At 39.5% G+C, this 14,343-nt stretch overlaps 1 protein-coding gene across 2 annotated transcripts in view; it reads left to right on the forward strand.

The window, feature by feature from the left end:
* Window positions 1-11,877, forward strand: part of crybg1a (crystallin beta-gamma domain containing 1a) — a 48,516-nt gene extending 36,639 nt beyond the window's left edge. For both annotated transcript variants that reach the window (XM_072365576.1, XM_072365578.1), the window contains 15 exons: window positions 1,164-1,303; window positions 2,040-2,166; window positions 2,259-2,294; window positions 3,541-3,701; window positions 3,840-3,966; window positions 5,167-5,312; window positions 6,448-6,574; window positions 6,664-6,693; window positions 6,789-6,901; window positions 7,216-7,348; window positions 7,467-7,606; window positions 8,759-8,882; window positions 9,338-9,496; window positions 9,880-10,042; window positions 11,102-11,877. In XM_072365576.1, coding sequence (XP_072221677.1) covers window positions 1,164-1,303; window positions 2,040-2,166; window positions 2,259-2,294; window positions 3,541-3,701; window positions 3,840-3,966; window positions 5,167-5,312; window positions 6,448-6,574; window positions 6,664-6,693; window positions 6,789-6,901; window positions 7,216-7,348; window positions 7,467-7,606; window positions 8,759-8,882; window positions 9,338-9,496; window positions 9,880-10,042; window positions 11,102-11,190 — 1,815 coding nt within the window. In that variant the 3' untranslated portion in view covers window positions 11,191-11,877. The remainder of the gene's footprint in view (window positions 1-1,163; window positions 1,304-2,039; window positions 2,167-2,258; window positions 2,295-3,540; window positions 3,702-3,839; window positions 3,967-5,166; window positions 5,313-6,447; window positions 6,575-6,663; window positions 6,694-6,788; window positions 6,902-7,215; window positions 7,349-7,466; window positions 7,607-8,758; window positions 8,883-9,337; window positions 9,497-9,879; window positions 10,043-11,101) is intronic.
* The last annotated feature ends 2,466 nt before the right edge of the window (window positions 11,878-14,343 follow it).

The raw sequence follows: 14,343 nt of genomic DNA on the forward strand, positions 1-14,343 counted from the left end.
CTCCAGTCGGGGCTACAGTAATGGCAAACGCAGATAAAAACACCAACAGCAATGTCTCACATGGAGCTCTGAAACTGACAGCATCAATCCCTTCGACTTATCCTCAACACAGCTTGAAGCTTATTCTCTGTGCCGCCATATGGTGCTATTGTATGCCGTCCAGTCAAAGTAGTGACTACCCTGATTATCTATTAACTATCATGACCACCAGAAGCAGAGCCTGCAGTGATTCAGTGTAATGCCATCTCTTATGCCTATAGGGAGTTGGGTCTGTTGTAGCTCACAGAGCACTGGCTATAAACCTGCTACTGCACGCAGTACAAAAGGTTTTAATCTGCTTGTTTTAAGGTGTACCCCTGCATTAAGAAAATGTTTGTACACACAACTTTTGGTGCAAGAATGGTATAATTCATAGCAATGAGATGCACAATTAATGAATGGATTATTCACATATATTTTAATCTTGATAAAGTCTCACTCTGTCTCACTTTGTCACTATGAAAAATGAATCAGCATTACCTGTATTAACATACAGGTAGATCCATGTCAATTCGTGTCTATGTCAGCTGACATTGGCACTTTTAACACAGTGTTGTTTGCCAGCCAGTATCCAAATCAGGATGAGGAAATGACTCTTTCTGTCACTGACTTTAGTTATGTTAGTGCACATTGAGCTTCCAGATTCACATTCCAGCCAAGCACAAAAAAAAACACCGGTCTTGTTCCTGTAAACATGCAACAGACTTCACACGACATGGCTCAGTGAAAAAACAACATGTCTACCTCCAACAAACCGAAGGTATTTTCCCAGGTGCATGATAGTGTAGCGAATGGAAATCTTTCCAGGAACTGCGGCCCCTAAAAGTAGTGTGTCCACTCAAGTCTGCCTTGTGGCTGCTAACTTGCTTTTACTTGCTTTATTTACACTTAAATAAAAGTGACTCTAAACCCAGTAAACAATATTTATATAACAGTTGTTACTGAACTTTAGCCCATCTAGAAACTGATTATGAGAAATCTAATCTCTGTCTGCAACTATCTGTCGTGCTCCTCGTCTCTGATTACACTCAATAAGTCCTTGCAGTCTTTTTAACGGGGAAGCTTCAGATAGTGTATTTGCTTGGAGCATGGCGACATTTAAAAATCGGTGTTATGTTTTACAGGACTACAGCATGCCTCGAATTGACCTGTTTACAGAGATAAATGGTTTGGGGAAGATGTCCTCGTACTGCGATGACACTGTAGAGCTCAGCTCCTATGGGATCCCACAGGCCACTGGCTCTATCAAGGTTCACTCTGGAGTGTAAGTTCAGATGACTGTTTTCGCTCATGAATTCTGAAAAATTTCAGGATAATTTAGTTGTAGACTTCATGATGATGGCGTTTGAGTTGATAATCGGACATATCGACAAAATCGATGAACGAGTGAAATCAGCAAAGAGACAGGCTAAAAGACGCAGCATGCTATCAACATGAATTATCTGATCTTTTAACACATGGACTCATTTGTGGGTTTTACAAATTTGATACCACAGATGTAGCTGGATTAACTTTACAAAAAAGTCCAGTGCAGCTGATGCAAATATTTGCAATATTTCATGCAGTGTCTTTAAAGAATGTCCGGGCTACCGTGCATTTGTGAAAACAGCTTAAAAATAAGGTTTTCACATTATGAAAATGTGTCATTTTCATTTTTGGTAGCAAATATGCCTTCATCGAGCAGTTTAAAAGCTCAGAGATGTAAAGTACCTGTGGTGACTTACTGGAAAAGGGTGTATTAGTCACATCTGTGTTCTGTCTGTGCAGGAATGCAAGCAGCAGGCTAGAGCTCGTTTAAACTGCTGCAGATTATTGATGGTCAGGACCTACATTTTTTTTTAAATAGCTCACGGTGTAGAGAGTGAAAGTTATCTAATTATTCCAGGAGAGTGAAGATCAATTGTAGACAACAGTTACCTTGCTTATTATTCCTTTCCTCTTTTTTTGTCCCCATCTTTGTCATGCTGTGTGTGTGTGTGTGTGTGTGTGTGTGTGTTCAGCTGGCTGGTTCACACTGATCCAGGGTTTGAAGGATTCACCGGAGTTCTGGAGGTGGGGGAGTACCCTTGCCCTGAGAGTTGGGGCTTCCCTGAACCTTTCATTGGCTCTCTTAGACCCCTCCGAATGGTACAATGTACTAAACATTTGCACTATACTCACATTCTGTCTGTCGTCTTTGGTTAGACAATCTTTGTTTTTTTGTTTTTTTTTTGTTCCAGGGAGCAATAAGGGTGGAGCATCCCACTGATATTAAGGTTTGTTCTACATTTAATTGAATCCACTGCATCAATCAGTTCCTGCTTAAACCAGACATATGTGTTAAGTGTCAAACTGTGTTAGATTTGTTGTAACTATGTCATATAGCATCCTGTTTAGAGCTGAAGGTTGTTGCTATTGAGTGGGTAACAGGAATCTACAGCATTCAGCCTCAGCATGTTTGCCTGATGTGATTCATTATGTTGTTGGCTTGGCCCAGATTCAGAGGGTTGGGAAATGTTGCAATTTGTTCATGGATGTTAAGAGAAAGGAGAAATTTGTGAATCCATGTAGAATTTCCTATTAAAAGATCTGAAAACACAAAAGCAGTGATACCCCAAATAAGTTGAGTCATTTTCAACAGTGATTTCTTCTTCTACCTCTTTCTACCTCTTTTTGCACTCCTTTCAACCTGGTAAAATATGACTACAACAATGGTGAGTGGCATAAGAGCCAAAACGGTTGCAAATTGTTCAGGCCAGTTCCAGCTTGTCACTTTCCAGATCCATTGCTTGTTTCTGCATGGATGCTCCTACAGTTTATCACTTACTGTAGTTTTGTCCTCTATACTGTGCCATATGTTTATTTTTTTGTAAAAACAAAACCATTGGAGACCGTGCCCCCTTCTAAAAATCCCAGGGGCCCTGATTTGTTAGCTTCAGTGGCCTGATCAAGCAGCCTACAGCCTACAGCTGTAGGTCTGAAAAGCATTTTATTAAATGCTAAATTTGTCAACTTCACAAAGTGGAAGATGAGTCATCTGTGTTTTTAATAATTTTATAGGAAAATTAAAACTCTAAAATATTTTTTTTAATTTAGAAAAACCAACAAACCCCCTTTTTTGTGGTTGTTGGGCCAAATTAAAGCGTCTTTATCCAATGTGAGACGTAAGAATGCTGAAAGAAAGAATGTGTAACATTTACTGACATCTAGTGGTCAAGTTGGAGTTAGCAACCATTTCAGGGGAAATTATTCCAACTAGAAAAGATATGTCAATGGTTGATCCCTGCTTGTCTCTGTATGCTGACAGCTCTCAGCCTGCCGCTTGTAAACCTTATTTACAGACAGAAGTGAGATAGTATGTCAAAAGTATAGTGTACTTTTCACGTGAATATGTGGAAAGAATGGCATCCTTCATTTGGACAGGAATGGGCCAGAAAAGGCACACATGAGTACTAACTCATACACACTTCACACATTCAACTCAGCATAGATTTAACTGATTCCCCCCTTTCTCTTTTTCAGGCCATCGTGTTTGAGAAGCCCAACTTTGTTGGAGAGTGTATAGAGGTGGACAATGATGTCTACAACTTGTTAGAGCGGGAAGAAGAAGAAGAAACAGACAAACCTGATATGAAAAGGAAGACACTGTGTGCAGTGGGGTCTATAAAGATAATCGGTGGTCTGTAAGTGTTATCAGTATTGTAACAAACCAGTCAGTCATTTTTGATTTTGTAAGGCAATTAAAAAGGTATGGAACTCAAAATTATTAGAGGGTTTAAAATGGTTTCTTGACATGTTTTTTTATTCTTTGACCTGTATAGCTGGGTAGGCTATCAGGAAGCAGACTTTGAGGGCCAGCAGTACATCCTGGAGGAAGGAGAATATCCTCAATACAGTGACTGGGGAGGATCTGAAAGCGGGCTTCTGTCGCTGCGGCCTGTATTCGCAGTAAGTATTGCCCGAAACATTTTTCAGACTTCAAACTTTTTATACTGAGCACTGATTTTCTCTACTGTGCCTGCTCTGTTTTTATACACCACACCAATGTCAAGGACCAGCAGCGTTAAAGCTGGATATCTTCCCATCATCAGTAAACTCTTCCAAACTTGCCTTTTCAAGCTGAGACTGATATGCCTTTGTTGTGCATTGGTGTCATGTGTGAACATAAAGAGGTGGATAAACAGGGGATCGCAGTTGATCCACCACTGATACTCGGAGCCAGCAAGGGAGGTAGTAGCAGAGGAGGAATGGTCCTGCCTCGAGTGTGCTTACATCCATCAAGCTGGCATCGCAGAACTTGCCACTCAAACCAGCGGTGCTGTCGTCACTCAGCTGATTCCACAATGTCAGCTCGATGTATTTAAGGACAGAGCGATGTGGGGCTGAGTCCCTTCAGTTTGGCAAGTGTTAGTTATGAGAGGGAACAGCAGTGGGTTAATGAAGATGTCTTTTTTGTTCTAAGGCACAATGTATATGTAAAAGAAGCTAGTGTGTGGTCAAAAACAGCTGCACCTGAACACACTATACAGAGCCAAATATGTCACATATAGAGAGCCAAAAGTGCCAAAAACGCTCTAGTTTTCTCGTTTTTCTCAACATGTTGTTTACATATTGTTGTTTATTGCAAACCGTTGAAAATCTAACTATGTATTATTACAGTCGGTGTCACACACCATCTGCACTGTTGGACCCATCAAGCTTTTTCAGCCAACTCAGCATGTTGAATCTGTGTCAGGTCTGTCAGCGAGACAGATCATTCTGATTGGCTCTTCATCTCTGCGTCTTCCAATCTATACTGTTCTCACTAACCATAGTCCTCAAACTACATACAAACTTCTATAGTGAGCGAAAAAAAACATTGATGTCATCAAAAGCATACCAATTCTTTGTTTACATTTGATCTATCTACGTGGTGTTCTTTATTGAACACCATAGATAGACTATTGTCCTCTTCAGCGTGATATCCTATTGCACAGATAAAGATGGAACATCTGAGCTGGTAGTTTTTTTCGGCACTGCTGGTTCTTGATGCTCTTGATGTGTATAAGAGCCCTAAGACTAGACTTTCTCTGTTTTTCCTTGACAGTGAGGCACATGCCTTTCTTTTTTATTATTATTATTATTTTGTTGTGTTCTTATTTTCCCTAGGATTTCCAGTCCCCTCACATTAAACTGTTCTGTGATCCTGACTTAAATGAGCGAGGGGTCAGTGTGGACTTGTTGGGTCCTGTTCTCAACATGGAGGACATCGGCCACAGCCCCAAAACCCAGTCAGTCAATGTCACTGGAGGAGTGTAAGTCAAACAGTTGCTGTTAAGAAAATAAGAAATATTTGAACTATTTGTAGGAGGAAAAAAATGTTGCTCTGTGTTGTTCACGCCTCTGTTCTTTTTGGGCGTGTCTCACATTACAGGTATGACTAAGAGTTATGTCACAGTTCACACAAACACACACCCTCACACAAGTGCTCACACATACAGCCTCAGAGGATGAAATATGAATAAGCCAGTGAGACTGATCCATGTGTGTAATTAATATGCCAGGTTTGACAAAAGATGAAAAATCTTTCGTCCCTATTAAAAGAACGCAAATTGAAGACCATTTGATGTTGCTTGTAGATTTTTCAACAAATGGAGGCCATGATTTAGTTTGTGAGGTTATGGAATTATTTAAAAAAGTTTAACAATGGCTAAAATCAGGAATCTGATCTTCCACAGATTCAGTCTTGCACGTTTCTTTTAGGACATTGTGACAGTTTCAGCCTAATTGAATAGAAATACTTCCACTGAACTCACCAGATTGTTCTCTGTTTGCCAGTTGCAAGTTTGAGCTGGATGTATTTGCTTAAATGTTGGCCATCTTTATGTAACATACCATTGTTTACTTAAAATCTGCCTTACCTGTTGTAAAGAGGAATGGACCTCCTCTTTTTATGATGTTAGCTTTCCGTAACTGTCAAAGATTAAATCAGAGAACCAATCAGATCAGCACAGCCGGCATTCTAAAGCTACTCTTTCAAAACTCTCCTTACAGTCTGCATAACCAACATATATCTTGTCCAAACAGTTAATCTCCCCTTAAATTAATCACTGTGAGGGTTCTAGTTCTTCCTCTGCCTTGCATTTGACTGTCACATCACATGGATAGACTTGATGTTTGGAATTGTAGCGTCAATCAGACACAAGAACAGATATGCGATTAGTTAGGCAATTTGATTGGCCGCTGCCTACAATATCGCCTTAAAACTTAGAACCATGCACATTAGCAAAACGAAGCAACAGACCCATACTTAAATTTGGCAATGCAAGACATTGTCCCATTTAAAGTGCAAGGAAAATGAGACTGTTGACGCCTGAAACACATATACGTGTGAACCCTGCCTGGCCGTCTTAAAGTTTGAATTTTAGGATGTTGTCTTTGTGTATGCAGATGGGTGGCGTTTGAACAGCCTGGGTTTAGTGGAGAGCTCTACGTGCTGGAGAAAGGCATTTATGCCAACCCAGAGGACTGGGGAGCACAGAACTCCAATATCTTGTCCATACAGCCTGTCTTCCATGTAAGAATGCTGCTTTTAACTGGTGGGAATTTTTACTAGGGCTATTTTAAAGAAGTTTTCCTAATATCTCCCTCCTGTTTGTTCTTTAGGACATGCTGATGGGTACAACAAAGTTTAAGGTATCTCTTCATTCACAGCTTTATATAGAATAGAAGTAATTTGGAGATGCTGTGTGTTCTGGTTGAGTTGCTGAGGCTGTTTGGATGTGTTACAGGTCCAGCTGTACTCCGAACCAGATTTCCAGGGAAGGCTTGTGGCTCTGGAAGACAGCGCAGCAGCCCTGGATGACAACTTCACACCCCAGTCCTGTAAGGTGCTGGCAGGCAGGTAAGCATCGCTGAACTGCCACTAAACAAGAGAACCAGAGAATTTTTATGTTTTATGCTGCCACAGTAATTTTGGGGTATTCAGTCGGGCTACGAGATGTTACTACATCTAATCCATCAGATCTTTAAATTTTTTAAACTGAAGGTATATTTTTAGCATTATTTGGGGCTTCACAGTTTCCTGTAAAAACTCCATTATAAAGCTTTTTTATTAAATTAAAATGATAAAATTTCCATTTAAGTGTGAGAAGTAAACATTAAGTGGCTATAGTGGAGAGCAATTTGACAACATTAATGTGTGTCCTTGTGTGTCAGCTGGGTGGCGTATGAGGAATGCCAGTTCACAAAGAACATGTATGTCCTGGAGCAGGGAGAGTACCCCAACACAGAGGCCATGGGCCTCCTGTCGTCAGACTCTAACATTCGATCCATGCAGATTACTGGTCATGTGAGTATTTTCTCTGTGAGTGAGTGGAAATCTGTACACATTGTACAAAAAGCGAGTTAGGGTTAAGTTATTTTCACTCATGATGCATTTCAACTAACCTCTTTTTTATGTGCTGCAGGAGTTCTCTCTGCCCTCCATCATCTTGTTCAGTAAAGTGGGCTGCAGAGGTCGCAGGATAGTGTTGACTTGTGGAGCCATAAACCTGCTGCAGGCAGGCATGAATGCACGCATACGCTCCGTGGTGGTGGAAGGAGGAATGTATGTAACCGTCTTATTTACATGTTATTTACATGTAAAAACACAAAAAGCTAATAAAAAAATAAAAACAAGAATATTACATAGTGTTACTTAGCTCTAGTGTTTATTTGTAAAATATTAAAGTAGTAACCTTTAATTGTAGAAAATGTTCAGCTAAGCCACAGAAAAGTTTCATGTTCCTACAGAAGTTCTGACATGGACTCATTTAATTGAGCTTTTAGAACCAGATGAGTCCTCATTAAGAGCAATGTCACTGATGTGAGGATGTAAGAGAAACAATATGTCGAAACAACTCTAATTTCAAACTCAGAATTGTAATATCTTTTTGTGTAATAATCCACAAGATTCTAAAACAATCATACTGATAATTGGAATGAGCTGATGAAAACAGTTGTAGATCGTTTAAATGTGCAAACATGGATAGATTCAGTGTAAATGACCTAAATTTCAGCCACCATGACTTTAGCTATAGTGCAGCCTAAATTGTCTATTTTACTCAAAGTGGGATAATTGTTTTACAAAATAAGCATTATGTTGTATTGAAGAAGACCTAGAACTTATAAACTCATTAGTAAAATGTTTATTAAGATAACAAGTCAAGTGAGAAAGAATGTAATTCTACAATTGGAATTATTTTTGCAAGCAGAGTTTTGCTCCCTGCTGGTCATTAAGAAGAACATGAATTAAAGACACTTCTGCTGGAAGTAATGTCCACCTTTGGCACATCTGCAGATAGCAAAGTCCCACCACTGTGAGGTTGGATGGGGACGGTTCAGAGTGAGCTTGATGTTGCTGCAGAAGCTCAGTTGTGAACAAATAAACAAATGAACAAATGAACAGCTGCACCAAATTCATGGTTATCATTTGCAAAGAAATATGGCTAAACAAGAATTCCACATTATCTGTTCAATATACTCTTCTTCTTCTGGGCAGATTCTTTTCTGTGTTGTTCACTGTTTCGGTATTTCAGCTTGAATAAAATGTTGTGCGTTAATTTGGTGGTAATTAATAGCTATGAGCTGCACGACTCATACTTTGATCTTCTGATAAACATTTGACCACATAAAGATATATGAAGATATTTGTTCAAACTGGTAAAAAGAAAAAATGAACCCTAAATTTATCACAAAATACTAACGCCGTTCTCTGCAGGTGGGTGTTATATGAGGACAGTAACTACAGAGGCCGACAGCTGCTTCTCCAACCAAGTGATGTGGGCAATTTGTTCAAGTTAAGCGGCTGGCAGCGAATAGGATCCCTCCGACCGTTAATGCAGGTGTGTAAGGAGAGCTATGCACCAATCAGAATTTAGCATTATGTAACAGTGACAAATACAGTAATGACAACGTTTTTATGCATGTGGTTAATTTTCTTTTAAAGCTAAAGATGTCGTCCCTCAAGTCAAATAAGTTATTTCAATATTTTAGAATACTTTGTGCCTTTTCAAGGGAAAATTTTCTTTACCAAAAAAAAAAAAGATCGTACTAAATGTTTTTCATGAATCAAATACCAATACATCTGTAACATTTTATGATCCAAGAGGAAGTTTTCTGAATCCCCCACGTGAAATTTGACATTTTGGGGCCATTTTAAATCCCAAATTAAACACTAAAAATTTAAAAAAGAAATAATAATTGTGTAATTGAATAGATGCTATTTTCTTATACATCACTGGATGCGTGCTCATGAGACAAATCTAACCTGTTTTTTTTGGACGTCTTCCTCCAACAGAAACAGATGCACTTTCGTCTGCGGAACAGGGAGAGCGGATGTATGATGTCTCTGACGGGAACGGTAGATGACATCAAGCTGATGAGGATTCAGGCCATGGAGGACACGGGAGGGGTAGAGCAGGTCTGGCTCTATCGGGACGGACAAATAACCTGCAAGGTGCTCAAACACTGTCTCTGGCTTATGTGCTGTATTTACATTTATGTTTGCTCATGTTTCAATAAACAGCTGCACCTATTTCCGGTTTTCCTGGGTGGATCGAGAGTTTTTCACAGTATCATAGAAAAAAATGTCCTCATCTTAATAATGTGATCTGGACAGCTGTAAACAGGAAATAGCATGCACTCTGAATACCAGTTGAACTAGACTGTTCTGGAAACTTATAAAAAGTTTGTTCATAAGCCAAGAAATGAATGCTCGGGATGCTTTTCTTAAGGTACTGCTCTTACTTTTAATAGAAACCCTGCAGCTGTGTTGTAAATCACTTTCTGATGTTCTGCTGTATTCTCCATCTTAATCTATCATGCCCTTTCTGTCCCCAGCTGGTAGAGGACTGTTTCCTGGAGACAACAGGTAAAATGGTGATGGCCGGCAGCCGACTTTGTGTTTCTCCAGAGCGAGGCAAAGATTGCCAGTTGTGGAGCATCACTCCAGATGGTTTAGTGCGCTGTCATCTCAACCCTGGTCTCATCCTGGAAGTCAAAGGTCAGAAAACTCTTTCTTAAATTCAGCCATATATTTGTTGAGTCTTGGGGTACAGTCAATAGCTAATACCTCTTATCTTGAACACTTTACTTGACCGTGATAAAATACGTCATAAGATCAAAAAAAGGAAGGGAACGGAAGGGGAATTTCTTAAGAAGCAGACACTAACAAAGGTGTGAGATTTGGGTCTGCTGTTGTAAAACTACAACTCTTCCAAAGATGGACTACAAAAAGCTCTTTAAATACTTACCAACATGCAAAATGTGTGTCAGTGAATCGTAGGACAGAGCGGGGTCCTCTCCAGTGTTTTCTTTGGTCATAGACATAGAAAAGGAAGCAGAGAAGCTTATTTTCTTAGAGGTTTCCACCAGTTTGTGTCATCGCTGCCACTGAGAAACTTCCAGATTATATCACATAAAGCGACCAGACTCTGGTTTTACCTCGTGCAGTACAGCTCCAGTCAGGGAGTAAGAGTCCATCCTAAACCAACAGCTCCATCTCCTGGTTTATTAAGGATGCGCGGCAGTGAAAATTGGCAGCTGCAGGAAAGCACTCACAAATGTCAGTTTTGTGTCATACAGTGTTAGTTTCCAGTGTTTAGTTCTCAAAAATTGTAATTGTTTTATCGAGGTCTGGAGATGTTTGAAGTCACTGACACAGCTGATGGAGAAAGCCAAACATTTCGATTACTCCAGAATATTTAAAGCCCAAACATTTCTCCAACTTTGTAATATTGTTATAAACAATGTTGCCACAGACTTGGCGGTGTAATATTTTGTCATAATGAGTCAGGTGTGCTGTCATGCTGATTTGAGCACGTACTAAATTTCTTCTTGACCAATCAGATTGCTTGGTCGGAACTACTTGTTGTATAATTCTCTGTAACAACCAACTGCTACTATCAGGAAATACCATCTCCCCACCCCTCCAACTTTCAACATGCAACCCAGAGCAGATCTGAAAGCACCAGATTGTGTTTGTTGATCTGGGCTGCATTTAGAAAAATACGATCATCTGGTGAAAGTCAACTTTAACATGGGACCTGTGTTTGCCTGCCAGGTGGTCTTCAGTATGACAAGAACCAGGTGATCCTCAACACCTTCGATGAAAGCAAACTGAGTCAGAGGTGGACTGTGGAGATCCTATGATCTGACAGGGCTCACAGCCCGACGATGCAGCTCCGCAGGAGACTGAGCCCTGTGATGCAGCTCCACTGTGGAGCTCACGCCACAGAGACGTTCTCTTTCGTGGGTGTTTTTACTTGTTTAATCTGTTTGAGGAGGTCATCTGTTTACTGTTTCATAACCAAAAAACAACCTAGAAACATCATTCTGAGCGTATGATGCAATAATATTTTCATTTTGTGTAACAAATGAGGAACATAATATGTTGCCTTGTTTTAGCCACATCAAACACTCCAAAGACTCCATGTTTTCAGTGCATGTAGAGAAAACTCTGCCCTGTTTCAATGCTGCGTACCTTTCCTTACAGTACTTTATTACAGGTTCTGTTTTCGGATGTTCATGTTAGCAAATACGAATGCACAAAATGTTTTCACTACCACCAAATGAAGTCTGTCATGCCTACACTCCAAAGATGTACTTTTACTATGTTTTCTTTTGTTGCTGAAAATGATCTGTTGTAAAGTTGTGTTATCTTTTTAGGACTTTTAGGGTTTTAACACGAAATGTGATTCACTGCTTTCGGTTGTACATAACCATCAAATGTACAGATTGATTTTAAATTTAAAAACAGAGCTGCAGTAACAATGCTGCCCCACATAGTGTAAATATATAAGAGAACCAATGTACATTCAAATAAAACTGTGATTTTCACTGCTGTCTTCTCATGCTTCTATGCTGGTGAGAGCTGCAACTAGAAGCTTTTGTTTCACAATGCCTTACACAATGTTCCTCTTATTACTCAAGAACAGCTTTGAAGAATTTCTTCATGTGTGATAGAAAAAAAAATGTTACTGATCAGAGTTCAAGCTTGTGCTCACTTCACAAAGCAAGATGACAAAAATGTGTCCAAAAAGATCAATTCACTGTGATATAACAGGAGAAAAAAGCATCTTTGGGCACTTTTGGCTATCTTGAAACTGCACTGATTGTTTAGATCTTCTTTGCTTTTAAATATTAGGATACATCCATGGTTTAAAATTCTTAGCTTCTTTACAGCAACATCTACATTTAAAGCAATATCTTCCGTCACGACTGCAACTTTGTGATTCATCAAAGTCTGGTTATTACGTAGATCAAGAACAAGAGCCAAACGGTTCTGATCATTTCATTTCAAGTTTTCCCACATCTCCTCTGGGGTTTTAATCTTGAAGGTTGGAGGCTTCCACTCCTGTAAATAATTGCTTCGGTAGGTTCCAGATGGAGTTCTGGGCACTAATCTTTCTGGGCCTGTCAAAAATGTTAATATTTCTCAGGTAAGCTTTTTTGAGGCTGAACTTTTTTAGTGTTATCTTCTGTCCAGTGGTGTCCAAATCCAAGCTGTGTTTCCTGGCTGCCTGATGTTTTTCTCTGTAAACTTAATGTTTTCCTTTATGTCTTCCTCTAATCTATTGACAACTACATACCTGTCTCTAACCTCTCTTTTATATATAAGATTATTGAGAAAGTTGTATTTAACCAGCTCAACGACTTTCTGAATGAAAGTGGAAGTCTCGATAACTTTCAATCAGGCTTCCGACGTCATCACAGCACTGAAACAGCTCTGGTCAAAGTGTTAAACGACATTAGATTGAATACTGATTCTGGTTATGCTTCAGTCCTGGTTCTGTTGGATCTCAGTGCTGCATTTGATACTGTAGATCACAGAATCCTGTTGCACAGGCTGGAAAACTGGGTTGGACTTTCTGGAGCGGTCCTTAACTGGTTCAGGTCCTATTTAGAAGGCCGGAGTGATTTTGTTACAATTGGCAGCTATGGATCTGAGTGAGTGGCCATGACTTGTGGAGTACCCCAGGGGTCAATTCTTGGACCTCTTCTGTTTAACTTGTACAAGCTCCCTTTGGATCAGATATTGCAGAACTTTAATATCAATTATCACAATTACGCAGACGATACACAACTTTATGTGTCTCCAGACGAATACAGCCCAGCAGATGTACTGTGTCAGTGTCTGGAGGAAATAAGAGAGAATTTTCTACAATTAAATGAAGACAAAACTGAGATCATTCTGTTTGGTAGCAAAGAGAAGAGGGTCAGCATTGGTTAATATCTTGAGGCTCAGGCCCTTACAATCACTGACCAAGTTTGGAGTGTTGATAGACTCAGACCTAATTTTCAGCAGTCACATCAAAGCTGTCACAAAGGCAGCTTTTTACCAACTGAGAAACATCAACAGAATTAAAGGTTTTCTCTCCCAAAAAGACCAGGAGAAACTCATACATGCATTCATATCCAGTAGACTCGATTACTGTAATGGTCTTTTAACTGGACTTCCCAAAAAGAGCATTAAACATCTGCAGCTCATCCAGAATGCTGCTGCTAGAGTTTTAACCAGGCCAAATGGTTTACAAATCCCAGAACGGTTTAGGCCCAAAATACATCTGTGATATGTTTAGAGAATATAAACCTAGCAGAGCTCTTAGATACAAGGACTCAAGTCAGCTTGTCCAGTCCAGACTAAACATGGAGAAGCAGCATTTATCTGTTATGCTGCAAACAAGTGGAACAAACTGCCAATGGGGATTAAACTGTCACCAAATGTAGACATTTTTAAATCCAGGTTAAAAACATTTATTTTCTATTCATATTCTTTTAAATTTTTTATGCTTTTTCTGCTCCCTGCTGCAATGCTTTTATTTTATGTAAAGCACTTTGATTTTTTTTTTTGTACGTGAAATGTGCTATGCAAATAAATTAGACTTTGATTAATCTGAGGTGTAAGGATGACCATAAAGGTCAGCTTATGGTAACAACCCTTTTAGACAGACCCTCCACTGAACACTACACAAGGAAGGTATCCATGGACACGGACCAAGCAGGACGCCACTTCTCCAAGACTTTGCTAAATGTATCTGGTCGTAAATGCGATGTACAGATAAGAAGAAAATCTAGCTGTTTGGTGCAGCCCATGATCCAAAACAATCCCCAACTTTTTGGGTTTAGGGTAGTTTTTCCACCTAGAGGACCAGGCTGCTTTGTCAAAGTATATAACATCATGGGAAAATAAGAGATTTTTCTTTAAGATTTTGTCAAGCTGACTGAAATATAAAACACAAAGCAAATACAAACCACATAAAAGCAATGAACACAATAAAGACCAAGGTTAATCCAATAAAGAGT

This window comes from Leuresthes tenuis, unplaced genomic scaffold (assembly GCF_036924035.1).
Source record: "Leuresthes tenuis unplaced genomic scaffold, fLeuTen1.0.hap1 SCAF_15, whole genome shotgun sequence".
Lineage (NCBI taxonomy): Eukaryota > Metazoa > Chordata > Actinopteri > Atheriniformes > Atherinopsidae > Leuresthes > Leuresthes tenuis.